The following is a 23,839-nucleotide window of genomic DNA, read 5'->3' as shown; positions in this document are numbered from 1 at the left end:
GCCCTTAGCTATTCCTCCTGTACTTGATGTTCTGGATGATTTGTATTCTGACTCTAGTGCTACCCCTGATTCTCTTCCTCCTGCTCCAGCCAAGCCAGACAGGTATTACAGGGTCCCAGAAACTCATTCCCATTTATTCAGGGCCCATACTGCTGATTTGGAAACTATTTCACAGGGGCCTAAAGGAGTTTCAGCCTCCACCTCTAAAAATCCTTTGCCCTCCAACAGGGAAGCGAGGTCATTAGAGAGATGGGGCAAAAAGGTTTACACATCCACTGTCTTATCTATGAGAGCTTTAAATTGCCTTTTTCATATGTTACAATATCAGGATTATCTCTTGGAAGATTTACAAAAAACATTAGCTTCTCCTGATCCTTTAGACAGGAAGACTTTGCAGGAAGCTGTACATAACACTCAGCAAGTAAGCAATCACTTCCTGCAGTGTGGATATGATGCACTGGAAGCTTCATGTAGAGCAGCTATGACAGGGGCAGTGATTCGTAGACATGCTTGGTTAAAAGATCAACCTCTACCAGATCATGTAAAAGCAAAACTTCTGGATGCACCTTTGGAAAAGAACAAGCTTTTTGGTGCAAATGCTAAGGATGTGTTAAAGACCATCAAAGAAAAGCAAAATCAGTTCAGACTGTGAAAGATTTCCTCCAGGTTCAACTCCCCAGATTCAGTAGGAATTGGCCTTCAAAAAACTGGTCCTTTCCTAATCCAGAAAAGTTTCAAAGGGGTAAGAACAGACGTGGCCGAGGAAGAGGCCAATACAGAGGCCCTTACAGGGGACGACAATGGCAGCCAGGAAACCAAAGAAGTGACGCAGGGGTTTCACCTGCCCAACAACCACAAACTCTCAATGGCTTTCCTCTACTACCGCCTACCAGGGAACAACTAGAAGCTCCCTTGGGCGGGAAATTATCTCTGTTTGCAGAAAACTGGCACAGACTGACAAAGGACAAATGGATTTTGGACATTATAGACCGAGGGTACAGGTTTTCTTTTCATACCTTACCAAGAAAACAAGGCATGCCAAACCTACCACAAAATCAAAGGGCAGAGGCTATCAAGCAAATCACTCTGCTGACTCAGATGAAAGCAATAGAAAGAGTTCCACAACAAGAACAAGACCAGGGGTTTTACTCAAGACTGTTCCTTGTTCCAAGAAAAGAATCTCAATGGAGACCAATACTGGACTTGTCCGCATTAAACACCTTTCTCATAGTACCAAAGTTCAAAATGCTGACTCTACAGCAACTCCTTCCCATGCTGGGCAAGGAGTCGTAGCTGATTACTCTGGACCTCAAGGAGGCATACCTGCATGTCCCTATCAGACACAGCTGCAGAAGATACCTCAGATTTCTTGCAGGGCCAGAGCATTATCAATTCTCAGCATTGCCATTTGGCTTATCTACTGCCCAGAGTATTTACAAAATGCCTGGCTTCAGTAATTGCTCATTGCAGGCTCCAGGGTATACAAATTTACCCGTACCTGGACGACTGCCTCATACAAGCGGACGACAAATTGATGTTGACAAAAACCTGGATTATGTCATACGATTACTTCAAGCTCTGGGATACACAGTCAACTTCCAAAAGTCAAGACTGCGGCCATCCCAGCAAATAATCTTCTTAGGAGCCAAACTAGACACAGCCTCTCAGATGGCTTACCTGACAGAAGACAAGCAAGAGAAGTTAACTCATTACTTCAAAGGTTTAGCAAAACTCACCCAGATGACTGCAAGGAGATTCCTACAGGCCCTGGGTTACATGGCATCCTGCATTCTACTGGTTCCATTGGCAAAACTACACATGAGAAAGCTTCAATGGTACCTAAAAAGCATTTGGTCTCAACACAGCAACAACTTGGAGACAATCATACCACTCATTCCATGCCTACAAAAGGAATTCCTATGGTGGGCCTCGGTGAGCCAGGAAAACACAGGTATGTCATTCAAAAAACCACAGATAACACAGACCATGACTACAGACACCTCAGACCTTGGATGGGGGGTGCACATTGAAGGCAGGTGTATACAAGGACAATGGTCTCCAAACGAAACACATCTGCATATAAACCAAAAGGAAATGCTGGCAGTTATGCATGCCATCGAGGCTTTTCAACACCAACTCCAGCAAGGCCATTTAATGATACGGACAGACAACACCACTGTGATGTGGTACATAAACAAGCAGGGGGCACCCACTCTTACCCCCTTTGCAGACTGACAATGCAGCTTTGGGAGAAATCACTGAGCCTAAACATCCAGTTACAATCCCAGTTTGTTCCAGGAAAAGAAAATGTGTTGGCGGACAGCCTAAGCAGGAATTTCACAGATCCACATGAGTGGAGGTTACATCCGAAGGCCTTCAGACAACTCACTTCGACATGGGGCAAGCCAGAAGTGGACCTATTTGCCTCTCACCTCAACCATCTTCTACCAAAATTTTGCACAAGGACATACCATCCAAAAGCTTGGAAAATAGATGCCCTCTCATTCAACTGGAACTCTCTAGCAATCTATGCATTCCCACCTCTGCCACTGATGACCTCAGTATTACTAAAGATCAAAGCAGAGAAGCCCAAGGGAATCATAATAGCTCTGGATTGGCCAAGACAACACTGGTACCCACTACTACGGAGCATATGTCACACCAGGAGGTGGGCCCTCCCTCAGTGGCCTCTACTTTTGACTCAACACAATTTCGAAACACTGCATCCAAATCTTCAGACACTGCAGCTAACAGCCTGGGAGATCCCATAAATAACTTCAGCTTATCTCTCTCCAAGGAAGTTCAGCGGATACTAACAGAGGCTCAAGACCATCCACCAGAAAGGTTTACTTAGCAAAGTGGAAAAGATTCAGCAATTGGAATACCAGCAAGGGACATGATGCATCATTGTTGAACATCCCACTCATCTTGGAATATTTGGCAGATATGTTAAAGAACGGCCTCTCATATTCTTCCATAAAGATACATGCATCTGCTATTTCAGCTAGATACAACACTGATCCTCCTGTTTTCTCTCACCCCTTACTAAGACAATTCCTCAGGGGAATCAAAAACATTAAGCCACCAAGAAAGGCCCCAGTACCAGCCTGGGACCTCAATTTTGATTTGGAAAAACTGACTCTACCTCCTTTTGAGCCAGCAGCTTCAGTTGACTTGCAATTTCTCTCATGGAAGACCGCTTTCCTGTTGGCAATTACCTCAGCAAGAAGGGTTTCGGAGCTACAGGCCCTAATGGCAATACCACCCTTTATTATTTTCCACAGAGACAGGGTTTCATTAAGGACCAACCCTACTTTTATGCCAAAGGGTGGTATCTAGGGTTTCTCTAAATCAAGCCATTCATCTGCCTGCTTTCTTCCCCAATCCTGGGAATAAGGGGGAAAGACTTTTGCATACCTTGGACATTCACAGACAACTTCGATACTACCTGGACAGAACCAAGGCCAGTAGGAAGTCTGAACAACTTTTTGTAGCTTACGCCCCTGCAGTCCAAGGAAAAGCAATTTCAAAACAGACTATCTCTAAATGGATTGGACATTGCATCAGATTCTGTTATTCCTTTCATGGAAAGACTGTTCCAGCCAATGTCAGACCACATTCCACCAGAGCTACAGCCACCTCTACAGCATTCTTAAGAGGGGTGCCTACCAAGGACATTCTAGAAGCTGCTACATGGAGCTCCGTGCATACATTCTCCAAACACTACAATCTCCCTCTATATTCCAGATCCAGAGCAGGCTTTGCTTCGGCAGTCCTGCAGGGTTTGATTGCCACACCATCTCTTTCCTAGAGCATACCTCCTCCCCCAGCTAAGCTATGGTATTCTACCCACATGTTATGACTGCAGTTGCATTCTTGAAGGACATAGTACAGTTTTGTACCTACCATAAATGTAGATGTCCGATAGACATGCAACTGCAGTCGGATTTTCCCTCCCTCCATACCCCTCTATTCCTAGGGTCCACTCCTATCCCTATTACTCTTAGCTGGGGATATCTGTTATGGTGTATTTGTTTTATTGCTCATTTATCTGTTTGGAATCCTGTTTTTGTCTTCCAATTTGATTACAGCCTTCCTTGGAGGGCACCTGGCATCTGGGGCAAGAAACACTGAAGAAAATGGCGTCGGCTGATGCTTATGTACTCCAGCCGCTCTGACGTGGGAGAGAAATGCGACATCAGCCGACGTCGGACCCAGACTTTGGAATCCGGCCGACCGAGGGCTGCCTGAGGCAGGACAACCCACATGTTATGACTGCAGTTGCATGTCTATCGGACATCTACATTTATGGTAGGTACAAAACTGTACTTTTATGATCGTTCTATACACTGGCATGCTAGCATTGGTTATATTATCTTTCAAAATGTATGTAAGCATATGATCACTGAGATCATTGGGGAGAGTCCCCGGAGTATATTTTTGGGGGTGCTCCTTGACGAGCATCAAGTCAAGTATGCTTTCTGTTTGCTTATTATTGCCTAGTCTGGTGGTAGTGGTTATAATCTGAGTGAAACCATGGAGATTTAAAGAAGTAGGATTGGACTGTGTGGAGCATTGTTTCTAATCAATGTTAACATCTCCCAGGACTATAGTTTCTTGTGGATAGTTGTTATCTATCCAATTTAGAATGGCTTCTAAAGTTTTGATATTGTTCCCTGGGGGTATATAGATAACTATTAGGTTTACACTTTTTAGTTTATTTAGTTGTATTTTTAGAGCTAATATTTCAGCATTAGCAACCTGCGGTGGTTGTTTGGGGTTAGTTAGGATGCTTAGCGTATTTTTATAAAGGACAGCTATCCCACCTCCCCTTTTCTTTATACGGTCAGCTCTGATTATGTTAAACCCAGGTGACATTATCTGATTGTCTTTGGTTGATGGTTTAAGCCATGTTTCAGTTAGACACATGATGTCAGGTAGGTTTCTAGCATGGCATGAAGGTTGTGTACCTTATTGTTCAGACTTCTTATGTTTAAGTGACAGATGAGTAGAGAGTTAGCCGGTCTAAGGGAGAGTGGATGTTTCATGGGCTCTGTAGAGCTGGTAGGGCCTGGGTTGGGATGGATGTCTCCGTCTTTGGTGATGTTTTTCCTTAGGTATGCTATTAGTTTTAGGACTTTGATTAGTAGTTTTTGACCATGTTTTGTTTTTGTGGTTATTTGGTGTTGTTTATTAAGGTAAGGATCTCTGAGATTTTTTGTTTTGACGGTTGTATGGTTGGGGAAGAACTCGACTATTGGTGGGGATTTGTGTGATAATTTGGATAGTGGAAGCCTGATAATGATAGGTGTTCATAGCTTGTTAAGAGGTAGAGTATCACAATGAGTGGTAGGATAAATACGATAATTATCCCTGTTGGCCTGGGCATAGTGATAGGGTGCAGGGGGGTGGTGTGGGTAGGAGAGGAAGTATAGTGGGTGGGAGAGGAAGTTTAGTGGGTGGGAGAGGAAGTAGGAGTGGCCAGGTGGCTATAAATCTAGAGGCAGTGGGGGCGGTTGGGATAAGGGGGCAGGGTGGGGAGCGAGCCCGAGCGAGGGCGAAGCGGAGCGGGGCAAACCCAATCCCGGAGTTAGCAGACTTCAGGTGGATAAGTCCTTGTTTGTTTTGTAGCAGTTATACGAGTCTGCTTGTTTATTTTGTAGCAGTTATACGAGTCTGGACTGTTTTCAGGCTCTGCCTACTACAATTTTGGAGAGATATTACCAGGTTTAAGGTAAAACTAAAGATAGTATTGGGTTAGCTGCTGTGTTTGAACCCTATAGTTGGCTCGGCTACAGTTAAGTTTCTTAGGTAACAGTTTTTATTAACCTTGCTCTGATTTTGAGCTGGCGATGGGGCTGAGGCTTTATCCGTGCGTTCGCACTCGGTCAGGTTGTCTTGCCTTGGGCAGTAGAATTTCTACCAGATAATGGAGTTCTGGGCAGTACCTGAATGAAGAATATGATGTATTAAGTTAGCAGCGTTTCAATTAGAATATTTCCAAGTAATGCGTTAAAACATTTCCTACTTAAAAGCAAATGTATAATACAGCTAGTTAACATGTCATTGGAGCATGGGGAAGGCCAGACATAGATCTCTTTGCCTCCCACAAAAATCACCAATTGACAAAATTCTGCTCAAGGATTTTCCATCCAAAGGCCTGGAGAGTGGACACTCTCTCCTTCAGTTGGACATCAATGACAGTTTATGCCTTTCCACCTCTTCCTCTGCTGCCCAAAGTTCTATTGAAAACCAGAGCAGACAGACCTAAGATGATTCTCATTGCTCCAGACTGGCCAAGACAACACTGGTACCCACTCCTGAGGAGCATGATGCATTCCCCACCATGGACCCTGCCTCTAATGCCTCTTCTCCTGACTCAGCACAGCTTCAAAACTCTTCACAGCCAGCTAAAAACACTCAATCTAGCCGCATGGAAGATTCCTTAGCATCACAACAGACCCTACTCTCCAAGGAGGTGCAGGATGTCATTTTGGAGGCCAGAAGGCCATCAACTAGAAAAGCTTACTCCGCAAAATGGAAACTGTTTTGTGTCTGGAATGATAAAAAGGGCCAGGATCCTGGAAAACTGAATTTACCTCAAATACTACAGTATCTAGCTGAGCTGCTAAGCAGTGGACTTTCATTCTCCTCCATCAAAATCCATGCCTCAGCCATTTCTGCAGAATACAACACTAATCCACCCTTATTCTCTCGCCCTCTCGTAAGACAGTTCCTCAGAGGGGCTAAGAATCTAAGACCCGCAAGGAAACAACCAATACCTGCTTGGGATCTCAATTTAATTCTGGAAAAACTGACCTTGCCTCCCTTTGAGCCAGCTGCCTGATCAGATTTACAATATTTGTCCTGGAAAACAGCTTTCCTTCTGGCTATTACCTCAGCTCATAGAGTTTCAGAACTACAAGCTCTCATGGCTGTCCAGCCTTTTATCATCTTCTATCAGGACAGAGTTTCCTTACGAACCAACCCGTCCTTTATGCCTAAAGTGGTATCCAGGGTAGCTTTGAATCAGGCCATACACTTACCTACCTTTTATCCTAATCCTCAAAACAAAGGGGAGAGATTACTACATTCCTTGGACATCCACAGACAACTGCGTTATTATTTGGACAGAACAAAGTCTTTCAGAAAATCAGAACAGATCTTTGTGTCCTTTGCCGTAGGAGCTCAAGGAAAGACAATTTCCAAACAGACAATCTCAAAATGGATAGCCCACTGCATACGCTTTTGCTATTCTTTTCATGGCAAAACTGTACCTACAGGCATCAGATCTCACTCCACAAGGGCCACAGCTACCTCTGCAGCTTTCCTCAGAGGAGTTCCTACCAAAGATATTTGGAAGCAGCCACTTAGAGTTCTGTGCATACCTTCTCCAAGCACTACCACCTACCATTATACTCCAAAACTAGAGCAGGCTTTGCCACTGCAGTCTCGCAGGGCATCCTGGCTCCTCCTAGTTCCACCTAGTGGCTACCACCCCTTTTTTAGCTTTGGGATTCTACCCATCTGTTATGACTGCAGCTGTATGCACGATGAACATAGTACAGTTTTGTACCTACCATAAATGTAGATGTCCGAGTGCTAATACAGCTGCAGTCCAGGTTTCCCTCCCTCCTTCCCCTCTTGGGACAGGCCTATAGGCTAACACATCCTCATACAACCTGATTGGGGTATTCATTTATGGTGTATTTGCTTGCAACTACTGTATTTTGATTATATTGCATTGCTTTATTGCACAAATTTATGTATTGCCTTCCTTCTGGGGGCATCTGACATCTAGGGCAAGAAAAACTGAAGAAAATGGCGTCGGCTAGTTCCTTTATACCCCTGTCACACTGACGTCAGGGAAGAAGCGACGACAACCGACGATGGACCTAGACTTTGGAATTCGGCCGACCGAGGACCCGCCTGATGGCAGGAGAACCCATCTGTTATGACTGCAGCTGTATTAGCACTCGAACATCTACATTTATGATAGGTACAAAACTGTACTTTATGTGGTACATAAACAAGCAAGGGGGCACTCACTCCTACCCCATATGCGACAAGCCATGACCTTGTGGAACACAGCTATAAACCTTCAAGTTCATCTGCAAGCACAATTCCTGCCAGGAGAGAAAAACACACTGGCAGACGACATAAGCAGAAACATTATGGATCCCCACGAATGGCAATTGAATCCACAAATATTCAGAATGATAACACAGAAATGGTGAAGCCCGGACATAGATCTGTTTGCATCCCCAGTAAACTGCCAGCTACAGAAATTCTGCACAAGGAGTTACTATCCGCAAGTATGGAAAGTGGATGCCCTCTCATTCAGCTGGGAGAACCTACAAGTATACACTTTCCCACCACTACCTCTCCTGCCAGAGGTACTCATAAAAGCCAGGCAAGAAGAACCATAGATGATCCTGATTGCACCAGACTGACCACGCCAGCACTGTTACCCAATCTTAAGGAGCTTAGCACAAGAACCACCCTGGATTTTGCCTCAAATCCCACATCTGCTGACTCAGCACAACAATCAAATACTACACGGCCAGCTAAAGACCTTAAACCTAGCTGCATGGAAAATTCCTTAGTCAAGCAAGCAATGCCTCTCTCCAAAGTTGTTATGGATGTCATTCTGGAGGCCAGAAGGCCAAGTACCAGGAAAGCCTATTCGGATAAATGGAATTGATTCTGTGCCTGGAACCAAGCTCACAGCCTTGACCCTCTTGTCCCAAACATTCCTCAGATACTACAATACTTAACTGAGATGCTGGACAAAAGCCTCCTCTTCTCATCCATCAAGATCCACGCCTCTGCCATCTCTGCTCATTACAGCACGGATCCACCAATTTTCTCTAATCCTCTGTTAAAACAGTACCTAAAAACATAAGACCACCCCATAGAGCATGTACTCCAACTTGGGACCTCAACTTTATTTTGGAAAAACCTAATTTTACCTCCTTTTGAGCCAGCTAACACAGTAGAATTAAAATATGTCTCTTGGAAAACTGCTCTACTCCTGGCAATAACATCAGCATGAAGATGTTCAGAATTACAGGCATTAATGGCAGTGGGACCTTTCCTCATTTTCCACCAGGACAGGGTGTTTTTAAGAACTAACCCTGCGTTTATGCCAAAGGTGGAATCCAGTGTGGCTCTAAACCAAACTACTCACCTGCCAACTTTTTATCCTAAACCACAGAATAAAGGGGAGAGACTACTGCACTCTTTGGACATTCACAGGCAGTTAAGCTTCTACTTGGACAAAACCAAAGCTTTCAGAAAATCTGAGCAATTATTGGTAGCATATGCTGCAGTAGCACAGGGAAAAGCCATTTCAAAACAGACTATTTCAAAATGGATAGGACATTGTATACATTTCTGCTACACATACCATGGAAAACCTGTACCTAGCAGCATTAGATCTCACTCCACCAGGGCAACAGCCACTTCAACTGCCTACCTCAGGGTAGTACCTACCAAGGATATTTTGGAAGCAGCAACTTGGAGTTCTGTACATACCTTCACCAAGCATTACCATCTGCCTCTATACTCTAAATCCAGAGCTGGCTTCGCCACTGCAGTGCTGCAGGGCCTTACAGACGACCATAATGCCTTAGAACCAACTACCCTACCTCAGCTTTGGGATTCTACCCAAGTGTAATGACTGCAGCAGTGTAACACGATGAACATAGTACAAATGTTCATCGTGCATACAGCTGCAGTCATAACAGATGGGTTCTTCTGCCGTCAGGCGGGTCCTCGGTAGGCCGAATTCCAAAATCTAGGTCCGGCGTCGGTTGTCGTCGCTTCTTCCCTGACGTCAGTGCAACAGGGGTATAAAGGAACCAGCCAACGCCATTTTCTTCAGTTTTTCTTGCCGAGCGGTGCCCGAAGCAGAAGCAGTTCGCAAGTGCCGGTCGGCCAGCTCCTGAAATTATGAAATTTGGAAACCGAAGTCTACTTAAAAGCTAAGTACCCCGTTGGGGAAACTTTTCTTGCCTCAGACCGATGTCAGACAAAGTTAATAATTGTATTTCTTGTGGGAAGCAAATACCGCATAAGGATTTCCATTCCCTCTGTATACCTTGTTTAGGCCCAGACCACGACATCTCGGTCTGTCGCTTTTGTGCTACATTCAACAAACGCACTATTAAGCATCAGGCGGAGTTCGCCCATCAATATTTTGGGAAAGCATTTAACTATACTATGTCATCGGATACTTTGACTCCGGTTTTGTCTAAATACCGCAAAGACAAGGACCAACTAGTGCCTACCACCCCTTTGTTATCTTTGGGATTCTACCCATCTGTTATGACTGCAGCTGTATGCATGATGAACATAGTGCAGTTTTGTACCTACCATAAATGTAGATGTTCGAGTGCTAATACAGCTGCAGTCCAGGTTTCCCTCCCTCCTTCCCCTCTTGGGACAGGCCTATAGGCTAACACACCCTCATACAACCTGATTGGGGTTTTCATTTATGATGTATTTGCTTGCAACTACTGTATTTTGATTATATAGCACTGCATTATCACACTAATTTATTATTGCCTTCCTTCTGCGGGCACCTGACATCTGGGGCAAGAAAAACTGTAGAAAATGGCGTTGGCTGGTTCCTTTATACCCCTTTCGCACTGACATCAGGGAAGAAGCGACGACAACCGACGCCGGACCTAGACTTTGGAATTCGGCCGACTGAGGACCCGCCTGACGGCAGGAGAACCCATCTGTTATGACTGCAGCTGTATTAGCACTCGAACATCTACATTTATGGTAGGTACAAAACTGTACTTTTTGTACCTACCATAAATGTAGATGTTAGAGTGTATACACTACTGCAGTCCAGGTTACCCTCCCTCCTTCCCCTCTTACTGGCTGGTACGTACCTATGTCTTCTATCCTTACTACCTATGGGGAGTATTTGCTAGTAGCTGTAAGTTGTTTTTTGCTTTTCTTATGTATGTTTTATTAGCAATTGGAATTGTTTACCTATTTGGAGGCACTTGACATCTGGGGCGAGAAAAACTGAAGAAAATGGCGTTGGCTGCATCTTATATACCCCTGTTACACTGACGTCTGGGAGGAGGTGACGGCAACCGATGCTGGACCAAGACTTTGGAACTCAGGCCGACTGGGGAACCGCCTGACAGCAGGATAACCCAAGTGTAATGACTGCAGTAGTGTATACACTCTAACATCTACATTTATGGTAGGTACAAAACTGTACTTTATGTGGTACATAAACAAGCAGTGGGGTACCCATTTCTACCCCCTTTGCAGACTAGCCATGGCCTTGTGGAACACAGCCTTTCCTTACCAAATACATCTTCAAGCTCAAGTCCTGCCAGGAAAGCAAAATACTCTGGCAGACGACCTAAGCAGAAATGTTATGTACCCGCACAAATGGAAACTGGATCCACAAATCTTCAGCATGTTAATACAGAAATGGGGAAGCCCAGACATTTGCCTCTCCCCAAAACTGTCAGTTGGACAAATTCTGCAGAAGAACTCATCACAAAAAAGCATGGAAAGTGGATGCTCTATCCTTCAGCTGTAAAAACCTATCAGTCTATGCCTTTCCCCCTCTGCCTCTACTCTTGAAGGTCTTACTAAAAGTCAGACAGGAAAAACTAAAAATGATTCTAATTGCTCCGAACTAGCCTCGCCAACATTGGTACCCGCTTCTAAGGAATATGTCACACCTTCCTCTGTGGTACTTGCCTCAAGCACCTCATCTATTGTCTCAGCAGAACTGTCAAATTCTGCACATTCAGCTCCAAACTGAATCTTGCAGCATGGCTAATCAACTAATTATTCAAACCACATCACTCGGCAAACCTGTGATGGATGTCATTTCGGAAGCCAGAAGGCCTAGTACTAGAAAATCTTATGCTGATAAATGGAAGAGATTCTATGCTTGGAACCAAGCACAAGGAAATAGACACAGCAAAGCCCAATATTCCTCAGATTTTACAATACATAGCTGAGATGCTTGACAAGGGCCTATCTTTTTCTTCAATAAAAATGCATGCCTCTGCCATCTCTGCTCATTATAACACAGTGCCTCCCCTCTTTTCTCATCCACTTCTAAAACAGTATCCTAGAGGGGCCAACAATTTAAGGCCTCCCAGGAGAGCGCCAACTCCTGCATAGGACATCAATTTTGTGCTGGAAAAACTCACCCTGCCTCTTTTTGAACCAGCAGCTACTGCGGATATAAAATTTCTTTCTTGGAAGACAGCTTTTCTTTTTGCAGTCACTTCAGCTGGAAGGGTTTCAGAACTACAGGCTCTCATGGCAGTGGAGCCTTTCATTATTTTTTACCCGGACAGGGTGGCCCTCAGGACCAATCCTTCTTTTATGCCTAAGGTGGTATCCAGTGTGGCTCTTAACCAGACCATTCACTTGCCAACTTTTTTCCCAAATCCACAGAACAAGGGGCAGCGGATTTTGCATTCACAGACAACTAAGATTCTACTTAAACAGGACAAAATCTCTACGAAAGTCTGAGCAACTACTGGTAGCATTTGCTGCAGGATCAGAGGGGAAGGCTATATCAAAGCAGACTATTTCTAAACGGATAAGCCATTGCATTCGTTTCTGCTTCTTGCACCATGGTAAATCTGTGCCCAAGGGGATCGGATCCCATTCCACCAGGGCTGCCTCTACTTCAGCAGCTTTTCTCAGAGGGGTCCCAACCAGAGACATTCTAGAAGCTGCTACTTGGAGCTCAGTTCATACGTTCACAAAGCATTATTATTTACCTCTCTTCTCTAAATCCTGGGCAGGCTTTGCCACTGCAGTCCTGCAGGGCCTTATAGCTGCTCTTAATGATGTTTAGTTCCATCCTGCCATCCATAGCTTTGGAATTCTACCCAAATGTAATGACTGCAACAATGAAACACGAAGCACATAGTACAGTTGTGTACACTTACCATAAATGTAGATGTTCGAGTGTATTCACTGTTGCAGTCCAGGTTACCCACCTGCCAGCCCCCTTTCTATATCTTTTCTTTCCTTCGCTATACTCAAAAGCTTTTGTGGTATATTTGCTTTTAGTTGAAGGTAAAGTTTAGGTTTCTAAGGTGCATTTATATATTTACAGTTTATATATATTTGCTCCCCATTTGGGGGGCACCTGACATCTGGGACAAGAAAAACTGATTAAAATGGCATCGGCTTCATGTTTTATACTCCTGACCACCTGACGTCATGGAAGAGGAGACAGCAACCGACGCCGGACCCAAGACTTTGTTATTCAGGCCGACTGAGGGCAACCTGCCAGCAGATTACCCAAATGTATTGACTGCAACAATAAATACACTCTAGCATCTACATCTATGGTAAGTGTACACAGTTGTACTTTTTGTGCCTTGTTCAATGCCCGAACTATTTGTCGTCTGGGTATTTTTTTAGCTAAATTCTTTCGCTCTCTGTACTCGGAAATGTCTTCACTAAGCCATCCGCCTACCAATCTTCCGAAAAAACGAAAGGATAAAGGCAGAGACAGACCGCATAGGTCCAAAAGGCAGAGACAGACCACATAGGTCCAACGCTGCCGACGCTACCGTTAAGCTAGTCGCCAGTCTGCATGTACACAGGCGCTTTCGTATCCCCTGATACCCGCTTCTACAGATTTGCTGGCCTCTGCTGAGACCCATTCGGAGTCTGGTATGCCACGAGATGCTTCTTTGACTATCGATCCTGTGGATGTCTCTACCTTGGATGGGTCCGGAGCCGCTCTGCAGGCACTGGCTTCTGAGGGTGTTTTCAGGCCTTCCGATATTCATATTAAACGGACTTCCTTTCAAACCAAAAATACCGAATTTCTCAGGCCTAAAGTTCACACTACGCCTAGGAAACCGACGACCAAAGCGCATTCTAAGGGCCACATGCCACAAAAATAAATGATTAGAATGGTTGAGGATCTCATTACTTTAATGAGGGGAAGTCAGCGTTCCCCCTCAAAAAGACCCAGAACTGATTTTCCTTCTGATTCTTCTGATCAGGAATCTGATTACTCTGATCCTTCTGATTTCCAAGATATACTGTTATCTACCTATGAGGATGCAGATGCAGAGGATTCCATTCCCTCTTCTTCCCTCTAGAGGACTTTTCCTTTGGTGAAACCCTGCACACCCTTAGAGAACATTTCCGCTGAGAGAGCCAGGACTACTCCCAGGACAAAAAGAGACTCTGGGAATTTTTAAGCTTGCCTCGCACAGGCCTCTAGCTATCCGTCGTGTTCTGGAAATTGTAGATGATGTTTTCCTGGAATCCAGCCTTACCCCTGATTCCTTGCCCCCAGCTCCCAGGAAACCTGACAGGTACTATAGAGTTCCTTGACTCCCACAAATTACTTTTTAGGAATCCTACTGCGGATCCAGAGACCATTTCCCAGGGACCTAAAGGCAATTAAGGCTAAAACTGCCAAAAATCGTACCCCTTCGGACAGGGTTTCCAGGGCATTAGATAGATGGGGGAAAAAAGGTATACACCTCTACTACGCTTGCCATTAGGGCTTTAAATTGCTAGTTTCATATGTTAAAGTATGAGCAGCTTGTTATGGAGTTGACCAAAAAATGTTGTTGATTCCTGATTGTGCAGAACACAAAGATTTACAAGAGTTGATGGCATTCTACTGATCAAGTTGGCAAACATGCTTTGCAATGTGAGTTTGATGGTTTAGAAGCATCTTGCCAGGGCTGCTGTCACAGGGTCTGTTCTTAGAAGACATGCTTGGCTTAAGGAACAAAACTTGCCAGATCATGTCTTAGCAAAATTACTGGATGCACCATTGAATCAAGAGCATCTATTTGGTAATAAAGCAGAAGTCCTCAAAAGAATGGAGGAGAAAGCTAAATCTATGCAAACTGTTAAGATTCAGTAGGCATTGGCCTTCAGAAAAAGCTGGTCTTTTCCAGTTCCTTCCAGGCCTTCTCAGTCCAAACCCAGGGGCAGCAGACAACCAAGACTTCAGTCTCAGGTATGCACAGATCTAAGCAATGGAGTGCTCCCATGTCCAAAACAGGGAGTAGTAAGTTTCCATCTGTTGGTAAAATTGCACAGGGACATCCTTAACTCTTCCAAGCCTTGCCCAAGTACTTGCATTTTTAGTAGGAAAACTTGCACTGCATGCCAGAAATTGGCAATACATTAACCATGACAAATGGGTCTTAAACATTGTTTCCCCGGGATACAGATTCCAATTCCACTCACTCCCATCCATAATCGGATGGCCAGACCTACCACCGAACCAGTAGGCAGAGGCCCAAAAGCAAGTACTTTCTCTTTTCAGTATCAAGGCTATTCAACCTGTCCCAGCAGAACAAAGGGGACAAGGTTTTTACTCCAGACTATTTCTGGTCCCCAGAAAATAAAACTATTGGTGTCCTATCCTGGATCTGTCTATTCTCAACACCTTTTTGGTGGTTCCAAAATTCAAACTGTTAACTCTTCAACAGCTGCTTCCTATGCTAGCGAAGGACTCCTGGCTATCAACCCTAGATTTAAAAGAAGCTTATCTGCACATTCCCAAAAGGGAATCTTGCAGAAAATACCTACGCTTTAGAGCAGGCTCTATGCAGCATCAGTTTTCTGCACTTCTTTTTGGCTTATCTACTGTGCCCAGGGTATTCACAAAATGCCAAGCTCCAGCCATTGCATGTTGCAGGCAGAGAGGAATTCAAATTTACCCATACTTGGATGATTGCCTAATTCAGGCGGACTGTCAGGAATTGCTACTACAGCACCTGGCATTTGTATAAAGACTTATCACTTCACTGGGGTACACTATCAACAAAAATAAATTACAACTGGTACCCAGCCAACAGATTGTATTCCTGGGAGCAAGCTTGAACACAACTTCCCAAATGGCATTCTTCACTCCAGAGAAACAAATTTATTTGGCAAACTATTTCAATGTACTGGCTGCCAAAGTCCGGCTATCTGCAAGAAAAATACTGCAAGCCCTAGAGTTCACGGCCTCTTGCATTCTACTAATTCCATATACAAGACTGCATATGAGGAAACTTCAATGGTACCTAAAAAGTCTCTGATGTCAACATTCTCAGGACCTGGAAACGATGATTCCTATCATTCCTTGCCTAAGGACAGAGTTCCTTTGGTGGGCAGAGGCCTGCAACCACAGCAAGGGGCTCCCTTTCATTTTACCTCCTGCCGCCCAAATCCTAACAGACGCATCAGACTATGCATGGGGGGGCTCACATGGCAGGGCAGTGCATTCAGGGCAAATGGAACCCAAAGCAAATGCACCTGCATATCAATCAAAAAGAAATGTTAGCTGTACAGAATGCTCTGACAGCCTTCAAGGGCCTTATTCTTCCAGGACAACTTTTGGTAAAGACAGACAACACCACAGTTATGTTTTACATAAACAAGCATGGGGGAACCAATTCCTACCCACTCTGCAGACTAGGCATGGGTCTGTGGAACACAGCCTTGAGCAACCAAGTGCACTTATAAGCTTAATTCCTGCCAGGCAAACTAAGTTCACTGGCAGTTAACTTGAGCAGTAATCTCATGGATCCACATGAGTGGAAACTGGAACCCAAAATATTCATGCTTTTGAAGAACAGGTGGGGGACACCAGAGGTGGACCTTTTAGCTTCCCCTCAGAACTATCAATTGAGCAAATATTGCACCAGAACTCCCCACAGCCAAACTTGGAAAGTGGATGCCCTGTCCTTCACCTGGGAAAGCCTCTCAGTCTCTGCTTTCCCCCCTCTGCCACTCCTTGCGAAGGTTCTACTAAAAATCAAACGGGACAAGCCAAGGACAATCCTGATTGCGCCAGACTGGCCACGCCATTACTGGTACCCTCTTTTGCACAGTATGACAGTGCTACAACCATGGCACCTGTCTCAGACTCCTTCCCTACAGTCCCAGCAGGCAGGCCAGATTCTGCACCCTCCGCTACAGACCCTGAACATTGCAGCCTGGCTAATACCCTGAATTCAACACCAGCAAACAGCAGTAAGCAGGTGCTGGATGTCATTCTCGAGGCAAGTAGGCCTAGTACTAGAAAATCCTATTTGGAAAAATGGAAGAGATACTGTTGCTGGAGCCAGTCTCAGGGAATGGGCACAACTGTGCCCAGCTTACCTCATATACTAGATTACTTAACAGAAATGCTCCACAAAGGCCTATCCTTCTCTTCAGTTAAGATCCATGCCTCTGCCATCTCAGCTCGTTATAATACTGAGCCACCCCACTTCTCTCATCCTCTGGTAAAACAGTTCCTGAGAGGAGCCAAAAATTTAAAACCCCTCAGGAGAGCTCCCACTCTAGCCTCTGACCTTAACTTTTGTATTAGAAAAGCTTACACTTCTGCCCTTTGAACCTGCGGCCACAGCTGAGTCAAATTCCTCTCATGGAAAGCAGCTTTACTTCTAGCCATCACTTCAGCAAGAAGTGTCTGAATCGCAGGCCCTTATGGCAGTGGAACCCTTCATATCTTCCATGCAGACAGGATTTCCCTCAGGACTAACCCATCCTTTATGCCCAAGGTGGTGTCTAGTGTAGCTTTAAACCAGTCCATTCACTTGCCAACCTTTTTTCCTAATCCTCAGAATAAAGGGGAAAGGATCCTGCATTCCCTGAACGTGCATGGGCAGCTTAGGTTCTATCTGGACAGGACTAAACCTCTAAGAAAATCTGACCAGCTGCTAGTCAGGTTTGCTGCAGGGGGCAGTGGGCAAGGTCATTTTAAAGCAAACCATTTCTAAATGGATAGCACACTTTATCCATTTCTGTTCCAAGCACCATGTGAACCCCACCCCACAGGAGATCAGAACTCATTCCACTAAGGCTACATCTACTTCTATAGCATTTTTCAGGGGAGTCCTTACCAGGGACATCCTGGAAGCTGAAACCTGGAGCTCTGTACACACTTTCACCAAGCACTACTACTTGCCTATATTTTCTAAATCCAGAGCTGGATTTGCCACAGCAGCCTTACAGGGCCTGATTGCCAGCCCTAATGCTTCGTAACTACCTCCACCCTTCCTTAGCTTTGGGAATCAACCCAAATGTGATGACTGCAACAGTGAAACACGAAGAACATGGTACAGTTGTGTACATTTACCATACATGTAGATGTTCGAGTGTATTCACTGTTGCAATCCTGGTTACCCTCCCTCCAGCCCCCTGACTTCTCTTGATTTCTTTCCTATCCTTTTTGTCTGGCATGTCTTATATCATTGGAATTTGTTTTTTTTTTTTTCCCTGGGGGTATTAAATACCATGTAATTGCTTCCTATTTTGGGGGCAACTGACATCTGGGGGAAGAAAAACTGATTAAATGGCATCAGCTGCATGTTTTATACCTCTGACGACCTGACATCATGGAAGAAGCGACAGCATTTGGTGCAGAAATCCCAAGACTCTGGTATTCAGGCTGACTGAGGGCTACTGCCAGATAATCCAAATGTGATGACTGCAACAGTGAATGCACTCTTACCATCTACATTTATGGTAAGTGTACACAACTGTACTTTCCCACCTCCTTTGCAGGCTAGCTGGGGCTTTTTGGGACATGATCTTGCTGCACAAAATTACAATGGTCCTGCCAGCTTAACTACTTCATAGGTTCAGTCAGAGCTCATGGCACCATGGGCACAGACACAACTATGGCCTTCCTTAACAGGGCTAGTACCCAAGTACCTAAGCCATACTGGAAGCAACTGTTTGGACATCTGCTTACACCTTAAAAATTAGATTTGATACTGATTCTAGGGCTAGAACAGCTTTGCTATGGCTATTCTAAATGGCACACTGGAATTTTGTTTCATTTAAACATCCCACTGTAATTCTGAAGCTGTGTGAGTCATTCCAGCAGTTAATATCTACTGCAGTATTGAGTTGGTGAAGAATATAGTACAGTTGTTGAGGAACTTGGCATTACAATATATGTTCAAGTGTATCACTGTTGCAGTACCACGTCCCTCTCCCCATCCCCTCTGGTTTGTTTACATTCCCATTCCTTTTCGATTGTAGGCATCCTGTGCAAGGTGGGGTATCTCTTCCCTATATTCTTTCCCTGCACCCTTTGTCTAGGGCCTTGGCTGTACTCTGGCTTAGATAGTTGGCTGAATAGGCTTGTAACGTCTCTCCTCCAGAGCGGATTGGAGCCTTATTCATCATAGTCACTAGCTGTAGTCCACCCTTGACTTTACTGTGTTTTGTAAGGGCTTCTCTTTCTCCTCCCTGGCAAGAAACGTTTAACATAGAATGGGCAGATGCTGGCTTTATATTGAAAGCATTTTGACATCCGGGGTGGTGTTCCTGTGCATTTAAGGGGCATGGTTGTAAACTCTGGAAATTGATCCAGATAAATGGGAATGCCTGTGGCAGCTTCCCAGTAGTTATGACTAATGCACCAGTGGCCTACTTGAACATTTACTTTTATGATAAACGTCCTACACAGTTGTGATGTCTTTAAGGAAAGTTCAGTGTAACTGTAACGTTTTCCTCCTTCCATATGGAGAATTTTGTATGCTATCACTGGTTACTTTTTATTTCATAGTATTAATAGTTTATAGACATCTGTGTTATAAAATATGATTCCACAGTGAATATTCATCCACTGCGAGTACACTTCCCTGTCGGGTATAACTCTCGAGTGTCCAGATTTTCACAGAATGTCCAGAGTTTTGACTCCTGTTTTTGGTCTGTTCCTCATAACATTTTTTTTTTGGCAAATCACAATGATGATCTCAGGGTTAAATTTACTAAATAATGACATACATTTGAGTTTCAGAGTGCATATCCTTCAGAAAATGTATGCTAAAGAAACCCTGTTACTCTAGCAACTTTCTAAGATTTTAAAAGCAATATTTAAAATGTATCCCTATTTGTGAGCCTTTGTCCCCCCATTTTGTTGGGGTTTGTCCAGATTTTTTGCACTAAGTGGTTGAGAGGTATGGAGCTTTAATGCTCAAAGAACTGTAGAGAGCACATGGGAGTGCTGAGTTGTACCACTTTACATAGGTTACTTTGAATAGAAAAAGGGGCATCTTGTTAAGTCTGGCTGCACCATTAGAACCTGAAGGTGGGTGATCCCAAGTGTTTACAGTTACAGCAATCTTTCCTTGAAGATTTACTGTTCTACGTATTTTAAACAAGTGTCCTTTCCTGGTTATTGCCATTGTGTTTAAAACAAAGCTGTTATTTTCAGTGGGATCTCTGTGAGCTCATTTCATGAGAGGAAAGAAACGTCAAGAGAAATGAGAAGTGATGTTGCAGCTGAGAGAGAGGAAAAAGACAACTGTGGTGATGTCCTTCATGGATGCATCTGCAGTCATCACATATGGGTTGTCCTGCCTCAGGCAGCCCTTCGGTCGGCCGGATTCCAAAGTCTGGGTCTGGCCTCGGCTGATGTCGCACTTTCCCCGACGTCAGAGCGTCTAGGGTATAAAAGCATCAGCCGACGCCATTTTCCTCAGTCTTTCTTGCCGCGTGGTGCCCGAAGCAGAAGCTCTTCGCAAGTGCCGGTCGGCCAGCTCCTGTGATTCAGCTACCGAAGACTTCGAAAAAGCTAAGTACCCCATTGGGGACTCTTTCTTGCCTCAGCCGATGTCAGATAAAGTTAATAATTGTTTAACTTGTGGGAAACAAATACCTCATAAGGATTTCCACTCTTACTGCCTCCCCTGCCTAGACCCAGACCACGACGTCTCGGCCTGTTCAGCCTGTGCTTCCTTCAACCGATGAGCTCTTAGACATCGGTCGGAGTTTGCAGAGGAATTCTTTGGGGCTAGTTTTGCTTACAAGATGCCGTCGGAGACTCCGACTTCGCATTTAGTTAAGAAACAGAAGGGCAAGGACCGACACACGCGGGCCGCGGTTTCGGCTGAAACCACGGTCAGGCCTACCGTGAGTGTCTCTGTCTCGGCTGAAACCGAGTCCTTGGTACTTCCGATTACCGAAACCGCGCAACCGACTACCTCGGCCCCGGCCGAGTCGGTTATTGAATTACCTACTGAAACTGGTGTCCAGGAACCTTCCGACACCATTCCTTTAGACAAATCTACTCCTGCACGTGGTGCAGCCAGACCTCCTGCATCCATGTCCATTAAGGCTTTCTCTAGGGCTAAAGCTGCTAAAATTTCTAAAGCTTTGCCTCCCAAGGTTACTTCTCAAAGACCCTCTACTGACTCACAGATTCTTAGCTTAGCAGAGGATCTTATCTCCTTAATTAGAGGTTCTCAACCTCATCCGGACAGGGGCTCGCAACCACCTCCAGGCAAAAGGCCCAGGGTTGAGCCCTCTGACCCCCACTCCTCAGATGAGTCCTCTGATGACTCTACTCTGTAAGACCACCAGGAGGAGGCTTATTCGGCCTACGAGGATTCTGATGCTGAAGAATCTATTCCCTCGGCCTCCCCTCCTGAAGAGTTTTCCTTTGGAGAGACATTACACTCTATGAGAGAACATTTTCAATGGCAGGGTCAGGAATTCTCTGATTCTAGAAAGAGATTAAGGACCTTTTTACATTTACCTCAGCATAGGCCTTTAGCTGTACCTCCTGTTTTGAATGTCATTGATGATGTGTACTCTGATGCTAGTACAACCCCTGACTCTCTCCCTCCGGCTCCTGCCAAACCTGTTAGGTACTACAGGGTCCCGGACTCACATCTTCACCTGTACAAGGCCCACTCTGCTGATCCAGAAACTATTTCCCAGGGCCCAAAAGGGGTTGCAGCTGCCACTGCTAGAAATCCTCTACCCTCTGAAAGGGAGTCCAGAGCTTTAGAGAGATGGGGTAAAAAAGTGTATACTTCTGCAACTCTTTCCATGAGGGCATTAAATTGTCAATTTCATATGATACAGTACCAAGAGTATTTGTTAGATGAATTGCATAAGAAACTGTCTTCATCTGAACCCCTGGATCGCAAATCCCTTCAGGATCTGGTACATAACTCCCAGCAGGTTAGTAACCATTTCTTGCAGTGTGGCTATGATGCATTGGAAGCTTCATGTAGGTCAGCTATGACAGGTGCAGTCATACGTAGGCATGCCTGGCTGAAGGAACAATCTCTGCCAGACCATGTTAAAGCTAAGCTTTTGGATGCTCCTATGGAAAAGCAAAAATTATTTGGTTCCACGGCTCAAGAGGTCTTAAAGAAATTTGAAGAAAAGGCAAAATCTGTGCAAACAGTCAAAGACTTTCTGCAAGTCCAACCACCGAGATTCAGCAGAAATTGGCCTACTAAGAATTGGTCCTTTCCGGACTCAGACAGATCTCAGAGAGGCAGGAATAGGCATGCCAGAGGTAGAGGGTAAGCTAGAGGCTCCTACAGAGGCCGTCAATGGCAGCCTCCCAACCAGAGAGGTAGTACAGGAACTACAACTGCTACACCAGGACAGACTCAATGACTTTGTTTTGACTCCACGACCAGGGCTCAATTAGAAGCACCTTTGGGCGGAAAGCTTTCTTTATTTTCAAAAAATTGGCACAGCATTACAAGGGACACATGGACACTGCAAATAATAGACAAAGGATAAAGGTTCCATTTCCACACATTGCCAAAAAGAAAAGGCATGCCAGACCTGCCACCAAATCAGAGGGCAGAGGCTTTGAAACAAATTTCCAACTTAATACAAATGAAAGCTATAGAAAAGGTTCCTCTTTCAGAACAAGGCCAAGGATTTTACTCCAGATTATTCCTTGTTCCAAGAAAAGAAAATCAATGGAGGCCTATTCTCGACTTGTCCGCACTGAATACTTATCTCATTGTGCCAAAATTCAAAATGCTGACTCTACAGCAACTCCTTCCCATGCTGGGCAAGGGGTCTTGGCTGGTGACTCTAGACCTCAAGGAGGCATACCTGCATGTCCCTATCAGACAAGGTTGTAGAAGACACCTCAGATTTCTTGCAGGGTCAGAGCATTATCAATTCTCAGCATTGCCCTTTGGCTTATCTACTGCACCGTGGTGTTTTGCATGTTAAGTAAAAAAAAAATTCTATATAAAGGATAGGAAAAATGTAATGTGCAAACTATTGATAACCATTTTGCATGCTTTTTCTAAAATTATTTTGTTGCTGCATTTTACTTTAGAAGACATATGATCAAAAAGAATGTCACTGCTAGCAAAACTTTGTTTACATTTGAGTTCTTAGTTAATGATGCAGTGACTGTTTCCTCATTATGGCTTGTAGTAATGAAGTAAGTTAAAATGCTTTTTGTAAACATGTAGTTACTAATGAATAATTTTACAGGCTAGAAAAACTGTCTTAGTACAAAATATTTGGTCTTCCATTCAACTAACATGTTCAATACAGAATAATTCTGCAGGTAATGAAAACATTTTGTCAGCAAAAAGAAAAAAAATAGGGCAGGGATGATGTTTTGAAGAAAATACTGAAGTGATTTTATATTCATTGGCATAACAAATTTCTGTAATTGTGACACTTCTGAATATATTTATTTAATAGCTGCCTTTCTTTTTTAATTTTAGTTTGTTCCGATGTACTTTGACAAATATTCCTCAGACGCAAGGGTTGCTAAATAAAGCCAAGCTTCCTTTAGGTTTGCTACTTCATCCATTCAGAGACTTAACGGTAAGACATTTGTGACTTAATGTTGCTGTAGTTCATATGGATATTGCAGAAATGCAAATTAAGAGTTGTTTATATAGGAGAACTTCCTTATTAATGTGCTATTAGGTTGTGCTGTATTTTTTTCTAATGTAGAAAGTGGTAGTCTCCTGCAGATGTTTTCAAGAGTCAATTGTACTGTTCAAATTTTTGCAACCTTAACAATGAAATGACTAAGAGTTGCAAAATCATGGCATGC

General features: G+C 44.2%; 1 protein-coding gene across 5 annotated transcripts in view; it reads left to right on the top strand.

The window, feature by feature from the left end:
- The window catches only part of LOC122793381 (protein transport protein Sec24B-like), a 2,932,722-nt gene that overhangs the window by 784,504 nt on the left and 2,124,379 nt on the right, over positions 1 to 23,839 (top strand). For all 5 annotated transcript variants that reach the window (XM_044061340.1, XM_044061338.1, XM_044061337.1 and 2 more), the window contains one exon: positions 23,502 to 23,604. In XM_044061340.1, the coding sequence (XP_043917275.1) occupies positions 23,502 to 23,604 (103 nt within the window). The remainder of the gene's footprint in view (positions 1 to 23,501; positions 23,605 to 23,839) is intronic.

This window comes from Protopterus annectens, chromosome 2.part0 (assembly GCF_019279795.1).
Source record: "Protopterus annectens isolate FY-2018-M chromosome 2.part0, PAN1.0, whole genome shotgun sequence".
Taxonomy (NCBI): domain Eukaryota; kingdom Metazoa; phylum Chordata; order Ceratodontiformes; family Protopteridae; genus Protopterus; species Protopterus annectens.
Note: the sequence above shows the minus strand (reverse complement) of the source record. Positions and strands in the feature narration are given on the sequence as shown.